The 20,122-nt window shown below is 46.9% G+C and overlaps 1 protein-coding gene across 6 annotated transcripts in view; it reads right to left on the bottom strand.

Annotated features, from left to right (window-relative positions):
- Positions 1 to 20,122, bottom strand: part of LOC111160307 (mitogen-activated protein kinase binding protein 1) — a 51,587-nt gene that overhangs the window by 22,895 nt on the left and 8,570 nt on the right. For all 6 annotated transcript variants that reach the window (XM_022523338.1, XM_022523290.1, XM_022523311.1 and 3 more), the window contains exon 2: positions 4,735 to 4,826. In XM_022523338.1, the coding sequence (XP_022379046.1) occupies positions 4,735 to 4,826 (92 nt within the window). The remainder of the gene's footprint in view (positions 1 to 4,734; positions 4,827 to 20,122) is intronic.

Below are 20,122 nucleotides of genomic sequence, written 5' to 3'. Positions count from 1 at the left end.
TGCACAGTGACCAGCACAGTGCTCCTGGCCATTTTCCTGAAGGGGACTCTGGCCCACCACTAACAAGGACAGCGAGATCCGGGGGATCAGCAGTTAACTATGGGAGCCCCTACTGTGGCATCCCAGACATGACTTGTTGGACACTAATGACTCATCAGGATCCTCACCCAGGTGTGGAATAATAAACCATCCCTCTGGATTCACTCCCAAAAGGGGAACCATGTAGCTTTAATTATTCTAAGAGACAATGAGTCTAGGATGTTTCTGAAGGCATCCTTGGTTGCCGTCCTCTTTAAATGCCTGCCACCTGGGGCCTTCCAAATAAATGATCCTCTGAGGCCAGGTCATGGGCCCTACTGGCATCTCTGTTTCTGGGGCATTTTATGAGTCCCTCCTCAAAAACAGGAGGGAATGGGGTGCCTGGGTGGCTCCAATGGTTAAGCATCTGCCTTTGACTTGGGTCACGATCCTGGGGTCCTAGGATGGAGCCCCGCTTCGGGCTTCCTGGTGGCAGGAAGCCTGCTTTCTCTCTCCCACTCCCCCTGCTTGTGTTCCCTCTCTCGCTGTCTCTGTCAAATAAATAAATAAAATCTTAAAACAAACAAACAAACAAAAAACAGGAGAGAAGACAGAGTACCATGGGTATCAGTGGAAAGCTGGGCAGCACTTCTCTCTGCCCAGAGGACTCTAAGCACGGTCCCTTCTGGAACAAGATGGGAATCTCTGTGGACTCTAAGACTTATGGGCCCCGCCAAAATGCAATGTCTGGGCCCCTGTCCTCCCACCCATTACGCTCTAGCCACCACGGCCACCGTTCAGCCCCTCAAACAGGTACCCAGTTCCTCTTCTCCCTGGCACTTTTTTCCCTGCGGCTTCTGCCACCTGGACCACTGGGAAGTCAGATCCTCACGAGTTCGTTCCTCCTGGTCATTCAGACGTTAGCTGAACGTGACCTCCCCCTGAGTCTTAACCACCCACTCCTAAAGCAGCCCCCTCCCCAGCCCCAGCCCCGCCAACTAGCCACTTACCCTCCTCTCCGTCACTTGGTTTTACTTTCTCAGAACACTTCCCATCTCTGATGTCATCTTGCTCATTTATGGCCTTACACGCTTATGGCATGCCTGCCCTTCCTGAACCTAAACCCCACAAAGCACAGCCATGCTTCCTGCCCTGCTGCCGTACACCCTGCACTGGGAACAGTGCCTGGCCCAGAGCAGCTTTCGACAACAGCTGCTGACCAAAAATGAATGAAGGCATCTAGGACCAAGCCACCTGAGGAAGAGCAAAGGGGAATCAGGGTCAGATGTGAGGCCCACAGAGCAACCAGAAGACAGGCCCTGAGGGGACCAAGGCTTGTGAGAACCCCTACACACGACTCCCATCCACCAGGGCACGAAGCCCAGGTGTCCTCTCTCAGGCCCATCCCGTGTCTCCACAGTCCCATGCACTCCCTGGCAAACCGCCACACAGGGCTTGCCCATAGATAGTCAGAAGCTAATTCCATGCGCCCTTTGCTCAGATGTCATTAGAACACTGATCAGGTCGAGAGACTGTGGTTTCACACCTTGCCCAGTGCTTTGGAACTGGGGGAACCTCCGCGTGACTTCCAGGATGGGCTGAGTAAACAGTAAGGCCTTCTCAGGAAATCTGGGTTTGCCCTCCTCCTCCCTAGCCAAGGCAACGAAGAGGTCTCCTCCAGGCTGCTGGAGAGGGCTCCTCTCACTCCAGTGGAGGGCTCTACCCGGAGCATTCCCCCAGCCCAGGCCCCAGACTGAGGCACTGGGGGTCAAGAGAAGCTCACTCTCAGAACTGACGGGCCCCACCATGGCACTAGGGGCCACGCTGGGCTCCGCAGCACCTAAGCCCTCTACCAAGCCAACCATGGGAGGGGCCCAAGTCAATTATGGATGTGCAACTAAACTGAGTCCCTCCAAGAGGCTATCTGGGGACCACCTGGCCTCCTGGAGCGGGGGGACTCCAAGTGTGACAGGTGAGGGGTAGGCTTTTCTGTGGAGAGAACAGCAAAGGGGGAGCTCTGGAGAAGAGATGCAGGAGCCACTAAAACTGAGGGGTCTCTGCCCAGAGACGTCACCCACCTCTGCCTGACACACAACACCCCCCCCCCACTACCCCACCCTCTTGGAGCGGTTTCATTTCCTTTCAAAAAACTTTGTTTTGGTTTGATATTTGCCTCTAGGCCTCCGGGAGACTTTTCTGAGCTTTGTTTTTCTTCTTGTTTCTAGGATACCTGAGCCACTCCTAGAGCAACAAGCACAGTAGGAACTAGAGAGTGGGGGTGGGGATAGGATCCCCAGATAGGAAAAGAAGAAGAGAAGGGAGGGAAAGAGCCTGCTTGGCTCACAGAGACTTTGGGGGCCCCCAGACACCTCAGAAGCACAATAGGGACCTCCAGCACAGAGCAAAACGAAAAATACTCAGAAAAAAGGGGAATTTGCAAAGAGAGAACTTGGAAGTCCTAGGAAATCAAAAGGTCACGGAGTAGATCATGTCACCGCCCAGGGCTCATCCAAGCCAAGCACCCTGAGGGAACCTACTAGATACAAAGCTTCCATATACCATCTGGAAGGCTACTGACTCCCAGACACATGTGCCAGCATGGGCCCTGATCACACACAGAATCACACATCCTTTAGTACCAGGCCTGGGGTCAGGGGCGTGGGGGGAAGAGGTAGGGAGCACAGCTCCACAATCCCTAGGGCAGGCACACTGGGCTCAGCACAGACCAAGCAGCCTCCCAGGTCTTTCCTGCCCATCTCAAATCCAGCCCCGGCCCAAACTCCAACAAGAAGGAACCCGGCTTTCCCAGGCAGAGGCAGGCACGAGTGGAATTCCCCTGAGGCCGGCTGCACAGGGTATCCAGCAACAGAGGTCATTCATCAGCTTGTTTCTGGAAGGGGAGAAGGAGGCCGGCCCAGCCTCCGCAGAGGAAAGCTGGTGCAGCTCTCACAGTACCCCCACCACAGACATCAGATGCCAAAGGGCAGATCAGGAGAGGCACTGGCCCCAGAATCCAGGGCCAGAAGTTTCCTTGGCATAGACTGAGATGCCCAGAAATTGGGCTCTTCTCAATCGTGTGGCAGGTAGGCAGCTGCTCAAGATGCAGCTTTTAAAAAAATAAGCAGGAAGTCAGGTCTTCCCCGACCCCACACCATTTTGAGATCGAGAGCTTTATAGTCAGACTACTAGGGTTGAAACTCCAGTTTAGACACTCACCAGCTGTGTGACCTGGAGCAAGCTGCTTAACCTCTCTTGATCTTAGCTTCTGCTCTAAATGGGATAGTAGTAGTACCAACCTCACTACCCAGGGTTGCTCTGGGTAGTAAATGAAATCATTCCTTGCAAAGTGCTTAGCAAAGGGCCTGGCACAAAACAAGTTGTTGACAAAGGCAGATTTTGGACGGGATGATCAAACCAAGAAAAATCATATACTGGTACAAAAACTACAAGAGTCGCCGTGGAACTCACACCGGGAAAGTGGGCACTCCTGAGCCGACGGTGGGGGAAGACAGGTGGAGCAGGGTGGCCTTCCCATTTCTGGGCTCCTGTGCCCAGCAGCAAGGTACGGAGGTTGACAGAGAGAACCAGAAGCAGCAAGGGCACCAAGCCTCCCGAGGAAACACTTTTGCAAGAGCCTAAAGAAACTGTGGCTGAGGGGTTTCTCATCTGCAGGAGCAGAGGAGTGAAAAGGCAGCAAGGGACAGAGGAACACTGGCCCCAGAAACCCTGCTTTTCTTCCATGGCACTGACGTCTCTCCAAGTGATAAGAGTAGGCAAATGTTCAAAGCAGTATTTTTCTTTCTTTCTTTCTTTTTTTTAAGATTTTATTTATTTATTTGATGGAGAGAGAGAGTGAAAGTATGAGCAGCGGGGAAGGGCAGAGGCAATGGGAGAAGCAGACTCCCCCCTGAGCAGGGAGCCTGATGTGGGACTCCATCCCAGGACCCTGGGCTCATGTCCTGACCTGAAGGTAGATGCTTAACCAACTGAGCCACCCAGGCACCTGGTATTTTTCCTAAAAGTAGCTGGAAAGTGGAAACAACCCAAAAGCCCATCAACTGATGATTAGAGGAAGTGTGGGACATCCACATAATGGAATATTTTCCGGCCATAAAAAGAAACAAAGTACTGATACCCGACATGACATGTATGAACATTAAAAACATGATGCTCAGGGAAAAAAGCCTCACAGAAGGCCAAATATTCTACTTAAATGGAATGATTCCACTTACAGGAAATGTCCAGAACAGATAAATCTATAGAGACAGGAAGTGCATTAGTGGTTGCCTGGGGCTGGGGGTCTTGGGGTTGGGGGAGAATGGGGACTAACTGCTAATGGGTATGGGGCTTCTCTTTTGGAGTGATGAAAATGTTTGAAGATGAACTGTGGTGATGGTGGCACCAAACACTGAATTGTACATTTTAAATGGGCAAACTGTGTGGTACATGAGAAAATGACTAGAAGGTAGATATTAAAGATGGTGATGGGAACTGTGTGTAATATCAAGTGTGACTCTCTATGTACTGGGCAGATGGCAACAAGGACAACATTCCACAAAGAGCCTTGACCTGGCCCTGTATCTCCTTTACAGAAAAGGTACCAAAACATTCACCTGGACAGATCTCCCAGAAGAAACCAAAAAACCCTGGCCCACCCCAACTGGTTTAGCATGGTTATAAACTCCCATGCGGTAAGCCTTCTTCCAATGTACTTACCCTGCTGGGTAGGCAACTAAACCCGATCGAGGGTCACAGGCAAGTCCTCTGCCTCCAGACACTGTTATTCCAAGCACCTTCTCCAAGGTCACCTGTCAGAGCAAGACAGAGAAGTGACATATGGAGCGGGGTTGGGAAGGAGGTGCTGAAGGTACACACAACCACCTAGCAAACGCTGACTACTTTCTTTTTTTTTTTTTTAATTTTTTTTTTTAGATTTTATTTATTTATTTGAAAGAGAGAGATCACAAGTAGACGGAGAGGGAGGCACAGAGAGAGAGAGAGAGAGAGAGAGAGAGAGAGGGAAGCAGGCTCCCTGCTGAGCAGAGAGCCCGATGCGGGACTCGATCCCAGGACCCTGAGATCATGACCTGAGCCGAAGGCAGTGGCTTAACCCACTGAGCCACCCAGGCGCCCCCGGCTGACTACTTTCTTCAGGTGAATAGGGCTACTGACTTCTCCAGGGTCTGTCCAGGCCACACGCCCCTTGGTCACATGGGGGAAAAGCCAGTGTGCGTCGCAGAGTTTTAACAGGGCTCAATCTGTGGGGACCCTGGGAAAGAAAATGAAGAATTAAAGCTCAGCTCATAGCCACAGGGGAAAAAGCATTCCCCCAGATCAAGGGAAGTCTCCATTTACAAGATAAAGCCTAGGGTCCCCAGACTGGCCTCTTGGGTCTCTGAGAGTCAGGAGAAGTCACTGATCTTCGTGCCTTGGCAGGCATGAAAGAAAGGCTGCTCTGATCTACCAAGAGTCAGAGGAATGTGAGGTATTAATTAGGTGACTCATAATATCTCTGATCTTTGCATCCCATCACGTTCCTCCCCTCCACCAAAGAACTCTACCCACCCCAATCATCCACCAGTTCATACAGACTATGAGCCTAGGAGACAGAAACATGACTTGATGCTGTGTTTTGCCAAGCACAGATGCTCAGAGTACTCTAATTATTATTATTAAGCCCCACTCCCACAGAGATGAAAGGGAAACATGTGTAAAGTGCTCAGAGATTCTGAGGACATGGCCACATGCGACATTCACCATCACTCTCACCAACAATATTGTTACCCAACACTGGACGCTCAGCCCTAGGGTGTACACTGAACTAACCTCAAATTAGCTCACTGGCTTTTCTGCTAGATGATCCCATGAGAGATTCAGAATGCCCTGGAACCTCTTCTCACTCCACCTCACTGTCTGCAACAGAACATCTTGCTTGATAGAGGGCCGCCCTCTAGTACTGTCTGGACTCCCTGTACTGGCCCTGCTCAGAGATGTCCTTGGTCTCTCTGTTGGCTCAGAGAAAGAGGCATCTGAATGCGGAAAGGTCAAGTAAATAGGCTACAGTGTACTCTGCTAAGAGCCTCGGAGGCCCTAGGAGGGTGATGTGAATCAGAAACACTTCAGGAGTATTCAAGTCTGTAGCAGGGTGGTCTACTCCTAGTCCAGGCCAGTTTCTAGAGGGGAAACCCAAACGGGATGCCTGGTGGCTCAGTGGGTTAAGCACTTGCCTTCGGCTCAGGTCATGATCCCAGGGTCCTGAGAATGAGTCCCGCATCACGCTCCCTGCTCAGGGAAGCCTCAAGAAGCCTGCTTCTCCCTCTGCCTGCCTCTCTCTCTGACAAATAAATAAATATTTTTTTTAATTTTTAAAAAAATAGGGAAGGAAAACCCAGATTCAGTTAGGGTGTTTAGGATCTCTCCTCTCTTACTGTTCCAGCTGGAGAATTCAAAGTCCTTCTAGAGGGCTGGTTTAAATTCTTATCTCCAAGGACCATTTTAGCTTGAATTAGGTTAGAAAGAAATGCCCTTTGGTGGCCAAAGACCAAAATAAACCCCCGGGACATGATAGTTAAAACCTATACCTTCAGGAAGGCCCCCAAGAGTCTTCTGAGCTCCCTGGGGGGTGTGGACCAGTAATTCCAACTTGTGTCTACTCACTGACAGAGGCAGGTTAGTCCCACAGCCAACCCACAGCCCCCTGACAAGCACTGGACTTGCCAGTAACCGTGGGGCCTACCTGAGCCACTAAGCCTAGTGTGGGATAAACTAACTGTACCTGTGTTCTTGAGAGTTTGCCCTAACTTATGCCTCCTTCCTCACATTTTCTTCACTGCATAATGCCTTGGCACCCAGTGAGCTTGCTGAAAGGTCTGAGTACGAGGCACACTGGGTAGGGAGCACAAAACACCCCCGGGGAAGTCTGGGGGGAAGCTCAGCTCAATGCACCACTCCCCATCCTGGCACTGTGATCTCCAGCTATCCCAGAGGGAGGGCACTCGGGAACGTTCCTGTTGCACCAACTGCCTGCTGCAGACAGGAGAGAAAGAGAGAGAGGAACCCAAGGCCAGCATCACCCACATAGATGGGAAATGTCACAGAATCAGGGGCAGTGAGCTAAAGGCTGCTCAAGTCCTATTCCTTTCCAGCGAATCATTTCAGGTAAATCCTTTGGATTCAAATTTGCATCAATCCCTCACTTAATGCTACGGCTTTGGTCCCAAAGAATTAGACCAGTCTGCCTGTTCTCCGTTCTCCTTCCCTCTGCCAGGAGTCTGGGTAGGTGTTTTGGGGACAGATGATACAATTCCATAAAAGATTCATTCTCAAACTAGCTTGGACTTTTCGACAGCAAGCGAAAGCAGGAAGGAGATGTCAGTTACTCCTACCTTTAAGGCCAGGGCTCACCAAACGTTTTTGACCATGACCCATAGTAAGCAAGACAGCTTATAAGTTTCTATCATGACCTGGTATATAGATCCATGTACGTGTGCGCGTGTGCAGAAAACTGAAACAAAAGTATCACAAAACAATACTTCCCTGATCACATGTGATATACTTGATTTTCTATCACATTCTATTTCATTAAAAAAATGATACTGGTCACGGCCCACGGTATTGATTTCATGGCCTACAAATGGGCTGGAAGCTCCAGTTTGAGAAACTGCTGCAGACCACCTTTTCCTTGCTGGGCCTGGGTTCCGGGCTCTGATGTCTGGCAACTTTTGTGTTCCTCGGGCCCTTTCCTCCTAGGACTCTTGGCGGTGGGACAGACATCCGGGCTAGGAAACCCCATGGGCAGAAGTTTGCCTGGGCTCCAAACTTGGCTTATTTTCAAAGGATTTATGGTTTTTGGCTTTTTCTAACTTTCTGAACAACTATCCAAAGACAAAAAAAAGGCAGTTTCCTTTGGCTCTACGGAGTGGGAGGAGCAAGGGAAAAACATTCAGGGGCATCAGCTGGTTTTTATTTTATGTTCTAACTCAAACCAGCTTCCTGTTTGCAGGGAGGTTTTGGGCTGAATTCCACGTTCAAAGGATCTGAGAGAGTCCAAAGCTCCTGCGAGGCCTCCAACATCTAGGCTTATTTTGAAAGGGCCCAGCATGATGGAAATTATAAATGGACTCTCTCCCCGTCATAACCTCCATATCCCGTCCTTCTGAAAAGGTGATACAGCTTCCATCTACCGTAGAAAATGAAGATAAACCTGAATGCCCCCTGAGAACACACCGGCAGCTGAACACCCAAGTTCAAGCAGCGGGGTGTCTGAGCCGGCTTCCACAGGCTCAGGACAGTGGACAGTGCCCTTGCCTTCCCACCTCCTCATTCGGGGACCGCACACTGGGAGCCTGAAATCACCATAGTGGGAGTACTTACACCGTGGAAATCAGCAAATGCTACAAATCAGGGCTCTTTTTTTTGTCCCCAGGGAGAGCCTGTAAACATTCAGCAACACCCCACTGAGTTCAGGCTGCTGTTATCTCCCACTTGGACTATCATTCCCATGTTCTCCCTGCTTCAGACCTTGGCCCCTAGAGTATTCTTCTCAACATGACAGGCCACAGTGGGGTGGTGGTGTTCTGTTTATTTTTTAAGATTTTATTTATTTATTTGATAGGCAGAGAGAGAGTACAAGCAGGGGGAGCGGCAGGCAGAGGGAGAAGCAGGCCCCCGCTGAGCAGGGAGCCGGAGGTAGGGCTCAGTCCCAGGACCCTGGGCTCATGACCTGAGCCAAAGGCAGACGCTTGACTGAATGAGCCACCCAGGCACCACCAGAGTGAATTTTTTAAAAAAATATATATGAGATCATGTTATTACTCAGCTCAAAACCCTCCACAGGCTTCCCATCCTTAAGTTCAAATTCAAACACTTTACCCTGTTTACAAAGCCCTAAATCATTTGGCCTCTGGCTCCCTCTCTGACCTCATTTCTTCCACTCTCCACCTCTTCCTCCACCTCAGCCACACTGGCTGCCTCAAGCACCTCAAGCAGATTCGAGCTTCAGGTCCTGCATATACTCTTCCTTCAATTAAAATGCTCTTCCCTCAGCTGTTCACAGAGCTACCCCCCTTAGGTCTTTGCTCAAAGGTCTCCTCCTTAGAGAAGGCTTTCCAGACTCACTTCGTTGTTACCATTCTATACCTAACTTACCCTGTTTTATCTTTCTTCATAGCACTTCGATTCAGGTAGTGACCCTACACTGATTACATTTCCATCCACACACTTACTGTCCGTCTTACTGCCCAGGTGAGGGTGAGCACAAAGTGAGCTTAATGGTACAGGGATCATTTTGTTTCTTAAGCTGATAGCAGGCACACAGTTGTTCATTCTATATCTTTACTGTATGTCTTAAATATTGCACAGTCATTGTTAAAGAAAAAATAATGGTCTAGGACGTGACATGGGGCTCAGTACCTCATGAACAACATCCTTCTGGAATTAATACCCTTGGTTCTCTCTTCACCCATAAGCAATGGCTTTTGGATACTCACTGACCCAACAATGTTGGGGGAAAGGGTACAAAGAACTCAAGAATAGGAGTTTCTGTTTGATTAGGTTTCTCACTTATGTGCTTCTAAGGCTGCACGTTTTTACGACGCTCTAACACGCCATTTCCAGTGGAAGCTTTCAACAATCACTATCCCTTCTCCTGACTGCTAAGCATGGCAGCAGATAATGAGAGAGCGCCCCCTCAGCCAGGGTCCCTGAGTAACTTTGACGAACAGAGCCCCTGTGCTGACCCACAGTGAATATGAGCATGAGCAAGAAATAAACTATCTGTTAAGTCAGGAAGATTTTAGGGTGATTTTGCTACCACAGCATGACATAACCTGGCAATTTTCATACTTTTTGGTCTCTTACACTCTTTGGTTTCTTTACACTCTTAGAAATTACCAAGGACACCGAAGAGCTTTTATTTGTATCAGCATATTAGAAATTACAATGGAAATAGTTTAAAATATTTGTTAATTCACTTTAAAATAATAATAAATCCATACATGTTAATATTTTTATTAAGGATAACTCTATCTTCCAAAACAAAAAAAAATTTCAGTGAGAAGAACAGCATTATTTAACATTTTTGCAAGTCTCTTCAATGTACAGCTTCCCAGTAAACAGCTGGATTCTCTTATCAGCATCTCCATTCAATCTGTTGTGAAATGTCATGCTAGTTGAAGATGAAGAAAATCTGGCCCATTTGGATATGTAACTGGAAAAGGGAGGGATTTCATAGATCCCCTAAAAGGGGACCCATTCCCAGCCCATACTTTGAGAACCAAAGACCTAGCCTGTCCTGAATAAGATGGCATTTTTCCACATAAGGAAGCAAGCCCACCAGTGTGTGAGTACTGGTCTCAAGCATTGTTGAGGAAACTGAGGCAGGGAAGAGATCCTGTGAGAAAAGAGCTGTCATCAAAGTCTGGGATGGGGCCCAAGGTACTGAAAGGAAAGTAAGTCATAAACCCTCACTGCCTGCATGCCAATGAAACCTAGCCGAAAAGACAACCAATCCAGGTAACTGATTATGTCCAGTGACTTGGGACACAGCCACTATAGGCAGCTGGCACCCTGATACAGCCACACAGTTCTAGAACATTGCTTCATGCACATGTGAAAACAGAAGAAGAGAGCACCCACATCAGACTCTACAATGATCTCCTCCACATCCGAAAGCCCAGAAGCAGAGAAAATGCTCAAGGCGTGACCCAGCCTTTGCTTTGGCAGAAGTGGAGTGTTGAGATGGAGGAAAGCCTACACCAGCCTGAAAGGGGGTATCATCTGTCCCCAGAAGTGAGGACGCGGGAGGGCAGAAATTACGACAGACAAACTTTGAGGGAGGCCTTGAATAGCCACCACTCCCAGCATGCACTTGGCAGAGCAATACTGTACCCTCCTGAGAGAAAGAAGGAAAGCAAAATCATCCCTCACCTTAATGAGATAAAGGGATAACTTCATAATAGCCTAATCCCAAGAGAGAAGGAGAGACTATAAAGCCAACTGTTTAAATGCTCTTCTGGCTCTCATTAAAGGAGATGGAAAAAACAGGTGGCCAAGGGGCAATAGACAGGACAACTCGCTTATACTAGGTAGAATAATATTTTCCAAACATGCAGATTGTAGCTTATTAATGGGAACTGAAATTGACTGATTTAGTGGGTAGCGAATAAATACAGCAGAACACAAAACAGATCTCACAGCATGTAGTGACAGTAAATACTGATCATGAAACTTCTGTTGGGAGGGGTGTATTCTGGGTCACAATATAAAATGTATCTCTTAATGTGGGTCATCCTCAAAGAAGTTTGAAAATCACCAGGATGTTATAGGAGGTCCTAAGATGAAGAATACACAAACTCTACCCTCTATTCTCAAAATCCATCAGGGAGAAGCGCCTGGGTGGCTCAGTGGGTTAAAGCCTCTGCCTTCAGCTCAGGTCATGATCCCAGGGTCCTGGAATCTAGCCCCACATGGGGATCTCTGCTCAGCAGGGAGCCTGCTTCCCGTGCGCTCGCTCTCTCTCTCTCTCTGCCTGCTGCTCTGCCTAGTTGTTATCTCTGCCAAATAAATAAATAAATAAATAATCTTAAAAAAAAAATCCATCAGGGAAAATTCACGATATATTACAAAGCAACCCCCAGTATGTGATAAGGGTCATAAGAAAGATACAAAGTGCTCAAAGAGGAGGAAGAGAAATGATTTCTGAGCAGGATCAGGAAAGGAAAACCAAAGAGGCTTTCTTGGAGGTCAAGATGGTATTTGACCTGGGCCTTGCCATGAGGATAGGATCTTAACAGGTGGAAATACAGAAAGAAGGAATTCTCAGTAGAAGCAGCTGCATGAACTAAAGCTTGGCAGAAGGAAATGACAGAGCAGGTGAGCAATGGTGAATACAGACAGTGTTAGGAGAGTAAGTCAGGAGAGGCAGACTTGCAACCAGACCAGGAAGAGCCTTGAATGCCAAACAAAGTGGGGTCATCTGTAGGCTCTGGGAAGCCACTGAAGGATTTCAAGCTGCAGACGCAGTCAAAGCTATGTTTTGGTGATGACGTATGTGAGAAAAACAACACAAGCAGGGAGCCCAATCAGGAGGCCGTTACAACAGTTCAGGTGAGAAGTAATGAGGATTTAGACCAGCATGAAGATAATGAGAGCAGAAAAGACATGATGGGTTCAAAAGTAACAAGGCAAATAGAATCAGCAAGACTGGGCACCTGACAACTGTGGAGAAAGAAGGCAGAAGACTCAAAATTTTTAAACTCAGAGATAGGGAACATGGAAAGAAATGGTGCAGGATCAGAATGCAGACCTGGGTCTAGACAAAGGAGGAAGGATGGGAGCCAGTGATGTCTGTTTTAGGCATGCTGAATCCAAGACATTTCCGGGATATTCAATAGGAACCACAGAATATGCACTTTAGCAACATAAACATGGAATTAAATGCCTGGGAAAGAGGTCAGGGCTCGAAATAGGTATCCGAGAATTATTCGCATGGAGGTGAAAACCACCACTGAAAGTACAGTAGAAGATGGAGGGGGTGGGGGAGAGAGGCTGAGGAAAGAATCGTGGAGAGTAACTATTTTTAGAGTAAGGAGAAGATGAGATGCCAGGCAATTAGAAAGAGAGGAGGAGACCCAGGAAGCCAGTGAAGGGGAGAGCGCCCAGAAAGGAGAGGGAGTTGATGTAAGTGCCAAAAAGAAGTGAAGGAGGCAAGAAAAGGACTCTCCAGAGTCCAGAACCATCTGCAACACGGGCAGCAGAGCACCAGGTTCCAAGCAGTCCCAGACTCCTAAACACGCGATCCCGGGAAGCCTGGGGAGGGTCATCTAAGCCTCTCTGGTCTCTCCATCAGGGCCCTAGATCGGCTCAGTCCACAGGCTAAAGTAGAGGCACCAGGCAATGAAAGATCCAGCCTGTGGAGCTAAGACAATGGCTCTGCTAGCGAAGGGCTTCTTGTTGGAGTCTGCGATAGAAGTGGCATGGAGTTGCCCTTCCTTGCTCAGCGTGAGGGGCCATTCCAGTGAGTCTGCAAGGGCAAGTTGGCAGCTGCTCCCTTGAGGAAGAGAACAAAGAGGCCAGAGCCACAAAAGGCCTGGGTCATCTAGGACTGAGTTGACCTCAAAGTGGTAAAGAAACCCAGCAACTGGGAGGAAGGCAACCTCTGGTTTTGTTGCCCCCAGTTCCTTTCTTCCCCCTCTCCCTTTTCCCACTTCTCAATCCCACTAACACAAGCTATAAATACTTGAGTTGTAAGTCATTCCAGCCAAACCATGGGCTTGCTATTTCTATAAACAAGCATGTCACAGACCTGTCCATGGCAGAGCACTCTCCGCCTTACCCTCCCTTCCTGCAGGTTAAGAATAACTATGCTTGTCTCTTACCCACGCACTACACTCTAATCTCACAGAGCAGATTCGCCACCAGATTCTGACAATTGCCGCTTATGAAAAAGCCACAGAGAAAGCTCAAGGCCAGCAGGCTTTGTGCAAGGACTTCGCCAGCTGGGCAGGGACCCAGTGCCTGGTCTGGGGAGGGGGAAGGGAGAGGTGGGTACCCTGCCCAAGCTCACTCACTCCTGCTCCTTCAGAGTCCAAAGTGCCATCTGGTCGGAGGCAGGAAGGGACATGACGGCCACAACAAGACTGCAGGACAGATCCTGCCTCTCCACGCTGCTCCTGGCCTCCATCCTGTCTGGCTGATTTATAGCTCTACTCTCTATGCCACGAAGGCTTCCAGAAACAAGTAACTTCCAATATGACCAAAAAACTGGGCTCTCAAGCTTAGAGTTCAGCATGAGTTGGAGCTGAGCCAAATGCTCCAGGCTGGGATTAAAATAGCCTCAGCTTCTAGGAAGGTAAATCTGCCCTGGCTTGGGAGGTGACCTTAGAGATCCTCTGGCCATAAACCCCTGAAGACTAGAGAAAAAAGGTTCTCAATCCTGGCCTGCCAACAGAATTACTCAGAGGGTTTCACAAGTCTTTCTCAGTTATCAGTCCTTACCCTATGATTCTCACTCAACAGACATGGAACCGGGGGTTCAGAGTCTGCATATTAAAGCTCTCCAAGGGGCTCTAATGATTAATCAGGTAGTGAACTATAAATTAAAGCATTTTGTCTTTTTATTTCCAAACGTCAGCCCCTCCTGGGACTAAGGAGAAAACAGTCCTCCAAATGCTCTCCTAAGAATATCCAGACCCATGGGGTGTGAAAGGTCTTGTGCAGCAAGAGGATCTACAGCTTTAACAACTGCCATTCACTGAATGTGTACTTGGCCAAGAACTATGCTAGGCAATTTACAAGATTGTTTCATTTAATACCCTTGACAACTTTTTTTTTTTTTTAAGTAAGCTCTATGCCCAATGTATGGCTTGAACTCCTCACCCCAAGATCAAGAGTTGCATGCTCCACTGACGGAGCCAGCCAGGTGCCCCTTACCCTTGACAGCCTCATGAAGGACAGGCATTATCTCCATTTTTCAGATGAAGGAATCTGGTTAAGTAGTGAGTGGAAGACCCAGTATTTAAACCTATGTCTGTCTGCCTGGTTCCAGAAACTCTGGTGACCTGAGGAGAGAGTTCGAGTTCTCCCAAACCATCAGAATGATGCAGTTCATGGAAGAGCACCTGGGGAAGTCCCCAGGCCTTCATGGCAGCATCAGAGATAGGTCTAAGAACCAAGGTAGAAGGCAGAGGACACAGGACAAAATAGAGGGAATAGGGTCCTCTCTTGCTAATTATAACATACTTTTTAAAATTAGCAGGTCTTATCAGTACCTGAAATGGGTCTAAAAAATGGGTTCTGACCTCTCCTCACTGAATGGTTGCAGAGAAAAATAAACAGAGGGTCTTCTAATGCCAGAGTAGCCCCTCACCCCAGGGCCTGCTCATGTCCAGCCAGCTCTAGAACCTATAGTCAACATGGACAGCTGACACCCATTTTCCAAGGCAAATGACATTATAGTGTCCAAAGCAGCAGCATCTGATTTCGTGTGCAGATGGAGGAAGAGGTGAGAGCAGCATCAGACCTCAGACCCGAGTTCTGGAAATCAGAGATCCCAAGCTAAGGGACTCTGTTATGGTATCACCATCGGCTTGCACCCAAGTCCAAAGAGCAGTGTTGACAACACAGTGCCTGGTACAGAGCAGCACTTCCACTCTCTCTTTCTCTTCCAGTTATCAGGAAGGCCAGGATAGGAGGTACCTCAACTTAAGCAACCAGAATAAGAGGAAAAAAAAATTTTTTTTCCTATCTAGCGTCAGTCCTTCCTACAGCAAGACCAGAACCACAGACAACACTTCATTAGCAAAAGTCTGATCATGAAGAAAGGTCTAAGTCCTCTTCATTCACCAGCTCTACATGCCTGAGTTTTCTTAATCTCTTGCTTCCAAACTTTGTAACCAGGGAGAATACTATGTGTTCCTTATCTGAACTAAGTGTGCAATGTGGATGCGTGATCTGGGACAAAAAGGACAGTGGGGGAGGATCTTGGTACCCCTGTAATCATGCCAGCTTGGGCCATGAGACTCCCCTCTACAAAATGCTCACTTCCTTCCCATTCTGAATCCCAGCACCCTGAACTAGGCCTTCAGCACCGCATTCCTGTATATAGCAATGACTTTCTAATCAATTTCCTTCCTATGGACCATGTCCTCCTCTCCCTTGACCTGTCAGAACAATCTTGCCATAGCACAGCTTTGATCATGTTCCTCCCCTGCTCAAAAACTTTCAATGGCTCCTCACTGCCGACAAAATAAATTATGAATGTCTTAGCCTGGCAACTGCAGCTCTCTGTCAAGTGATCCTATCTTTCTTTTAATTCTATTTCCTACTACTCACCTATATGAATCATGTGCATTTGTCAATCTGGATTATTCATGATTCTGGAAAGGCGCTTTGGGGCTTTAGTTTATATTCTTCTTCTACCAAGAAACCCTTCCCTTCCACCACCCCCTCCTGAAATCCTTCCCGTCCTCTCAAGGATCAGCTCAAATATCACATCCCCTGTGATTCTTTGCATGATCACCGTGGCCAGGAATGATTCGTCCCTCGTTTGGTACTTTTACAGCAATACTTTTACAGTAATATGTGCCTCATTCACATGGCCTGTGCTACTTAGTACCTCGTACGGAAGTTCTTTATGGATCTGTTACTTCTCTCCTACTAATCTCCTGAAAGGCAGAGGCCGTACCTAAACTCCATGCTCACAGAGCACAGTGTTTAATAAATATTTGAGACCAAGTTTTAGTATTTTAAAAATATTTGTGAATACTCTGGTTCATCTTACCCAGTAAGTTCTTTAACCTCCTAAAGAATTCTCCATCTATCACAGCCAGCCCTAGAAGTTGGAGAAGAAAGCAGGATTTTGATGCCTTTCCAGAAAGAATGTGGAGGGCCTGTATGGAATAACCCATGTGCTTTAAATGATTACAGACAAAACCGTTTCATCCTTGACTTTAGTAAATATATGTATGGCATAAATATATGCCATACATATATTTATGCCATACATATATTTACTTCACAAATCTGACTAAATCATAATTAAAGACTAAGTCTAAAGAGATCAGAGGTAATATTTATTTATTTATTTATTTATTTAAAGTAGGCTCCACGCCCAGCATGGAGCCCAATGCAGGATTTGAACTCATGACCCTGAGATCAAGACCTGAGCTTCAATCAAGAGTCAGAGGCTTAACTGACTCAGGCCCCCAGGCATTCCTCAGAGGTAACTTTTTAAATAAAAGTGACAATACTGTTATTTAAAAAGAGCATTACCTGTCCTTTATAATCAGAAATGGATACAGCTATAAGTAGTTATTCTGGATGTTGAAATTATGAATAAGATTTGTGTAAAAAATCTTTTCAGAAAGCATATGCACTGAGGTGGGTTACCTATCCCTCAGTGGGTTAAAGCCGCTGCCTTCGGCTCAGGTCATGATCTCAGGGTCCTGGGATAGAGCCCTGCATGAGGCTCTCTGCTTAGCAGGAAGCCTGCTTCCTCTTCTCTCTCTGCCTGCCTCTCTGCCTACTTGTGATCTCTGTCTGTCAAATAAATAAATAAATAATCTTTAAAAGTTAAAGATTATATATAAATATATCATATATATTTTTCAACATTTGTGCATAACTTTGTGCTTGAGTGAATATAGATTTTTAAAGTTAAGCATTTTAGATTTAAATATGAAATACACAGGTTTGAATTGGATACCTTTATCTTTATTGTTTTCTACTTACAAAAATAATACAGACTTATTGTAAAAAAATTCCAACATTACAGAAATATAGAAATGTAGACAGTGAATGTCCGCCATAATCTACTAGCCCTCCCTGAGGTAACCAATATTAACAACAGTTTGGTATTTATAGCCTCACTTTTTTTTTCTATGCATATACTAACATACAGCTTTTAACAAAAATATAATTATTAACATAAAAAGTTATACAGTTTGCTTTTTGTCACTTAATATATCTTGTATACCCTTTCACATCAGTAAATATAGATTGACCTCATTCTTTTCAGCAAGTGCAAGGTGTTTCATTTCATGGATTTATCCCAATTCCCTATCGATGGCTACCCAGACTACTCCAAAGATTTCACTATTGCGAATAACACCAAAAAAAAAAATAATAATAATAAAATTCAGTCATATACACTTTTATGTGGTGTGAACGTTTGCATAGAATAGATCCCCGAATTATAACTGCTAGATCAAAAGATGTGAATATATTAAAGCTTCTTCTAATTGATATCACCAAATTGTCCAAATTAGAAAACTTAAAACAATCGGTTATAAATTTAACACGTTTTCACTCTGTCTTTAAAGTCTTAGTCTGAAAGGGAGCTCTAGGACTAATTCATTTCCCAAATTATTTTTCAATACAAATGAACTGGCTCCCAAAGAAGAAAAATTATCTCTAGAGAAGCTATCGCTGTTAAAAAGCATGCGCGTCCCTCCAGTGGTTTCTAAATAGACACAGTAAACTAGGACTCCTCCCTCCCCCACTGGTTCACGGGTTTGACTTTTCAAAAGTTCCCAAAAGTCATACCCATGGCCCTGAAATAATAAATTATACAGGAGTTGGTATTAAAAAAATGTTTGCTAAGCCTTCCTCTTGGTCAGTATTGTTGATACAAGTTACAATATTGGCAAGAAAAAGGTACTGAAGATAACTAAAAGCCGCACGGGGAGGATGATTAAATGTTGGAACAGAAGAGGCTGAACCTGCAAAAAGGGACTCCTCGCAAACGTAAATCTGAACGAATAAAATCTTGCCAGCAAATGAGAAAAAAATTCCTGAATATTTTAGAAAGCTATGGACCCTGATAACATTAGCAACCCCTTAACAGCAATAAACTTATTTAGACCTTACAGTGTGCTTTCACATTCATTAGCTCTCCTTTAATCCTCACGACAGCCCAAGGAGGAAGCCCTCAGTGTTCTCACTTTACAAAGGAGAGAGAAGCCAGCTCTCTCTTGCCTCTCACTCTCTCTCTCTCTCTCTCTCTCTCTCTCTCTCACACACACACACACACACACACACATGCCTGACTACTCAATGTACAGCCCAAGGAAATGCAGCAGTGGCTTCACTCAGGAGCTTGGGTGAACTTCAGAGTTCCAGGGTAGACCCAAATCTGAATCTGCTTTTTTTAATCAGACCACTCATGGCCTCTTGCCCCTCCCCACTAACCTGCCTGCACATTCATTCTTAGAAACCCTATTCACTAGCCAGTTCTGGGTTTGCTATGAGGGCCAGTCGTGAAGACAGTTGCTGGCAGGGTAGGGTGGGGGTGGGGGGGACGCCTCCCTAGAGAGATCAAAGCAGCCTGGGGAAGGAAGGACACCGTAAGGAGAAAGGACATGTTTCGTCTGCACCAGGTTACTATGTCATATGAAAACAATCATGGATATGTGCCTTTTCCCAAACAGAAGCGTCCCAGTGAGCATCAGGATAACTCAAGGAAGGCAGCTACAGCCTGCCTGCCGCGTGTTTCGTTCTGACAAGCAGCTGCTTGCTTTTCTCCAACGCAGCAGTTGAGAAGTGGCAAGGGTCAGAGTCTCTGAGCACGCTCTGAGCTCCTCCCCCACGATCACAAACTGCCTGTGGGCTGCCCTCCACCCAATCCACCTGGCCTGGGGCTTCCTCTCCTCAGACGACCCAGGGCAGCTGCAGGAAAGCATGTATTAAGATCCCATGCTTTTGCACCCATAATGTTACCATCATTGCCTATTTGACAAAAGAAATGAAAATAATACAAATCTGAGGTCAGGGGAAGCAAGATCCTTGTTCAAGGAACTTAGCAACCTTGGAGCCTGCCCAACCAAAGAGAGTCAGGTGAGCATATGACCTCATTTTTGCTCTTTTTCATGGTTACTTGAACTCCAGCTGTCATCATCGAGATCAGCTCTGGCATGGGGCATTTTAGACGCAGTTCTTTTCCACAGAAAATAGGCATTTTAACTCAGCAATCCTCTACTGCTTCAAAGACAAGGTCAGTTGTGAGTAGGGAGAGGCACAGAAATAAAAAGGCAGAGCACAGAGATAAACAAGGAGAGGTCTGGGGTAAGGTAGAAGTAGCAAGCCATAAGGAGTGTGAGCTACACATTCTGGTTCAAGGCCCTTGAGTCCCCCCACACCAAAACAAGCAAAGCATCTGCTGGTCTCCACTTCACTCCCCCACCTCACTCCAACCCCAGAGAGAAGCAGCAACTACTTGCAGCTTATGGTCATCTGACATGACAGAACTGTGCCCGGTCAACTTGACATTCATGGACCCACAGAACCACTGTGTATAACAGTACAACTGCTCCTAATGGTACTGCAGGACGAGAAGTGGAAATCTGGAGTTGGGGGTGGGAAGAAATGCAAGGATGTAGTGGGAAAGGAGGGTTACCAAATGATGGCTCTAAAATAATCTGAGAGGGGTATCAGGGTGGCTCAGTCGGTTAAGCGGCTGCCTTCCGCTCAGGTCATGATCCCAAGGCCCTGAGATCAAGCCCTGCACCGGGTTCCCTGCTCAATGGGAGAGCCTGCTTCTCCCTCTCCCTCTGCCTGCCACTCTGCCTACTCTGCGTAATTGTGCTCTCTCTCTCTGTCAAATAAATAT

Source organism: Enhydra lutris, unplaced genomic scaffold (genome assembly GCF_002288905.1).
Source record: "Enhydra lutris kenyoni isolate GAN:26980312 unplaced genomic scaffold, ASM228890v2 scaffoldscaffold4, whole genome shotgun sequence".
NCBI lineage: Eukaryota > Metazoa > Chordata > Mammalia > Carnivora > Mustelidae > Enhydra > Enhydra lutris.
The sequence above is the reverse complement of the archived record's forward strand: the minus strand, read 5'-3'. Positions and strand labels throughout refer to the sequence as shown.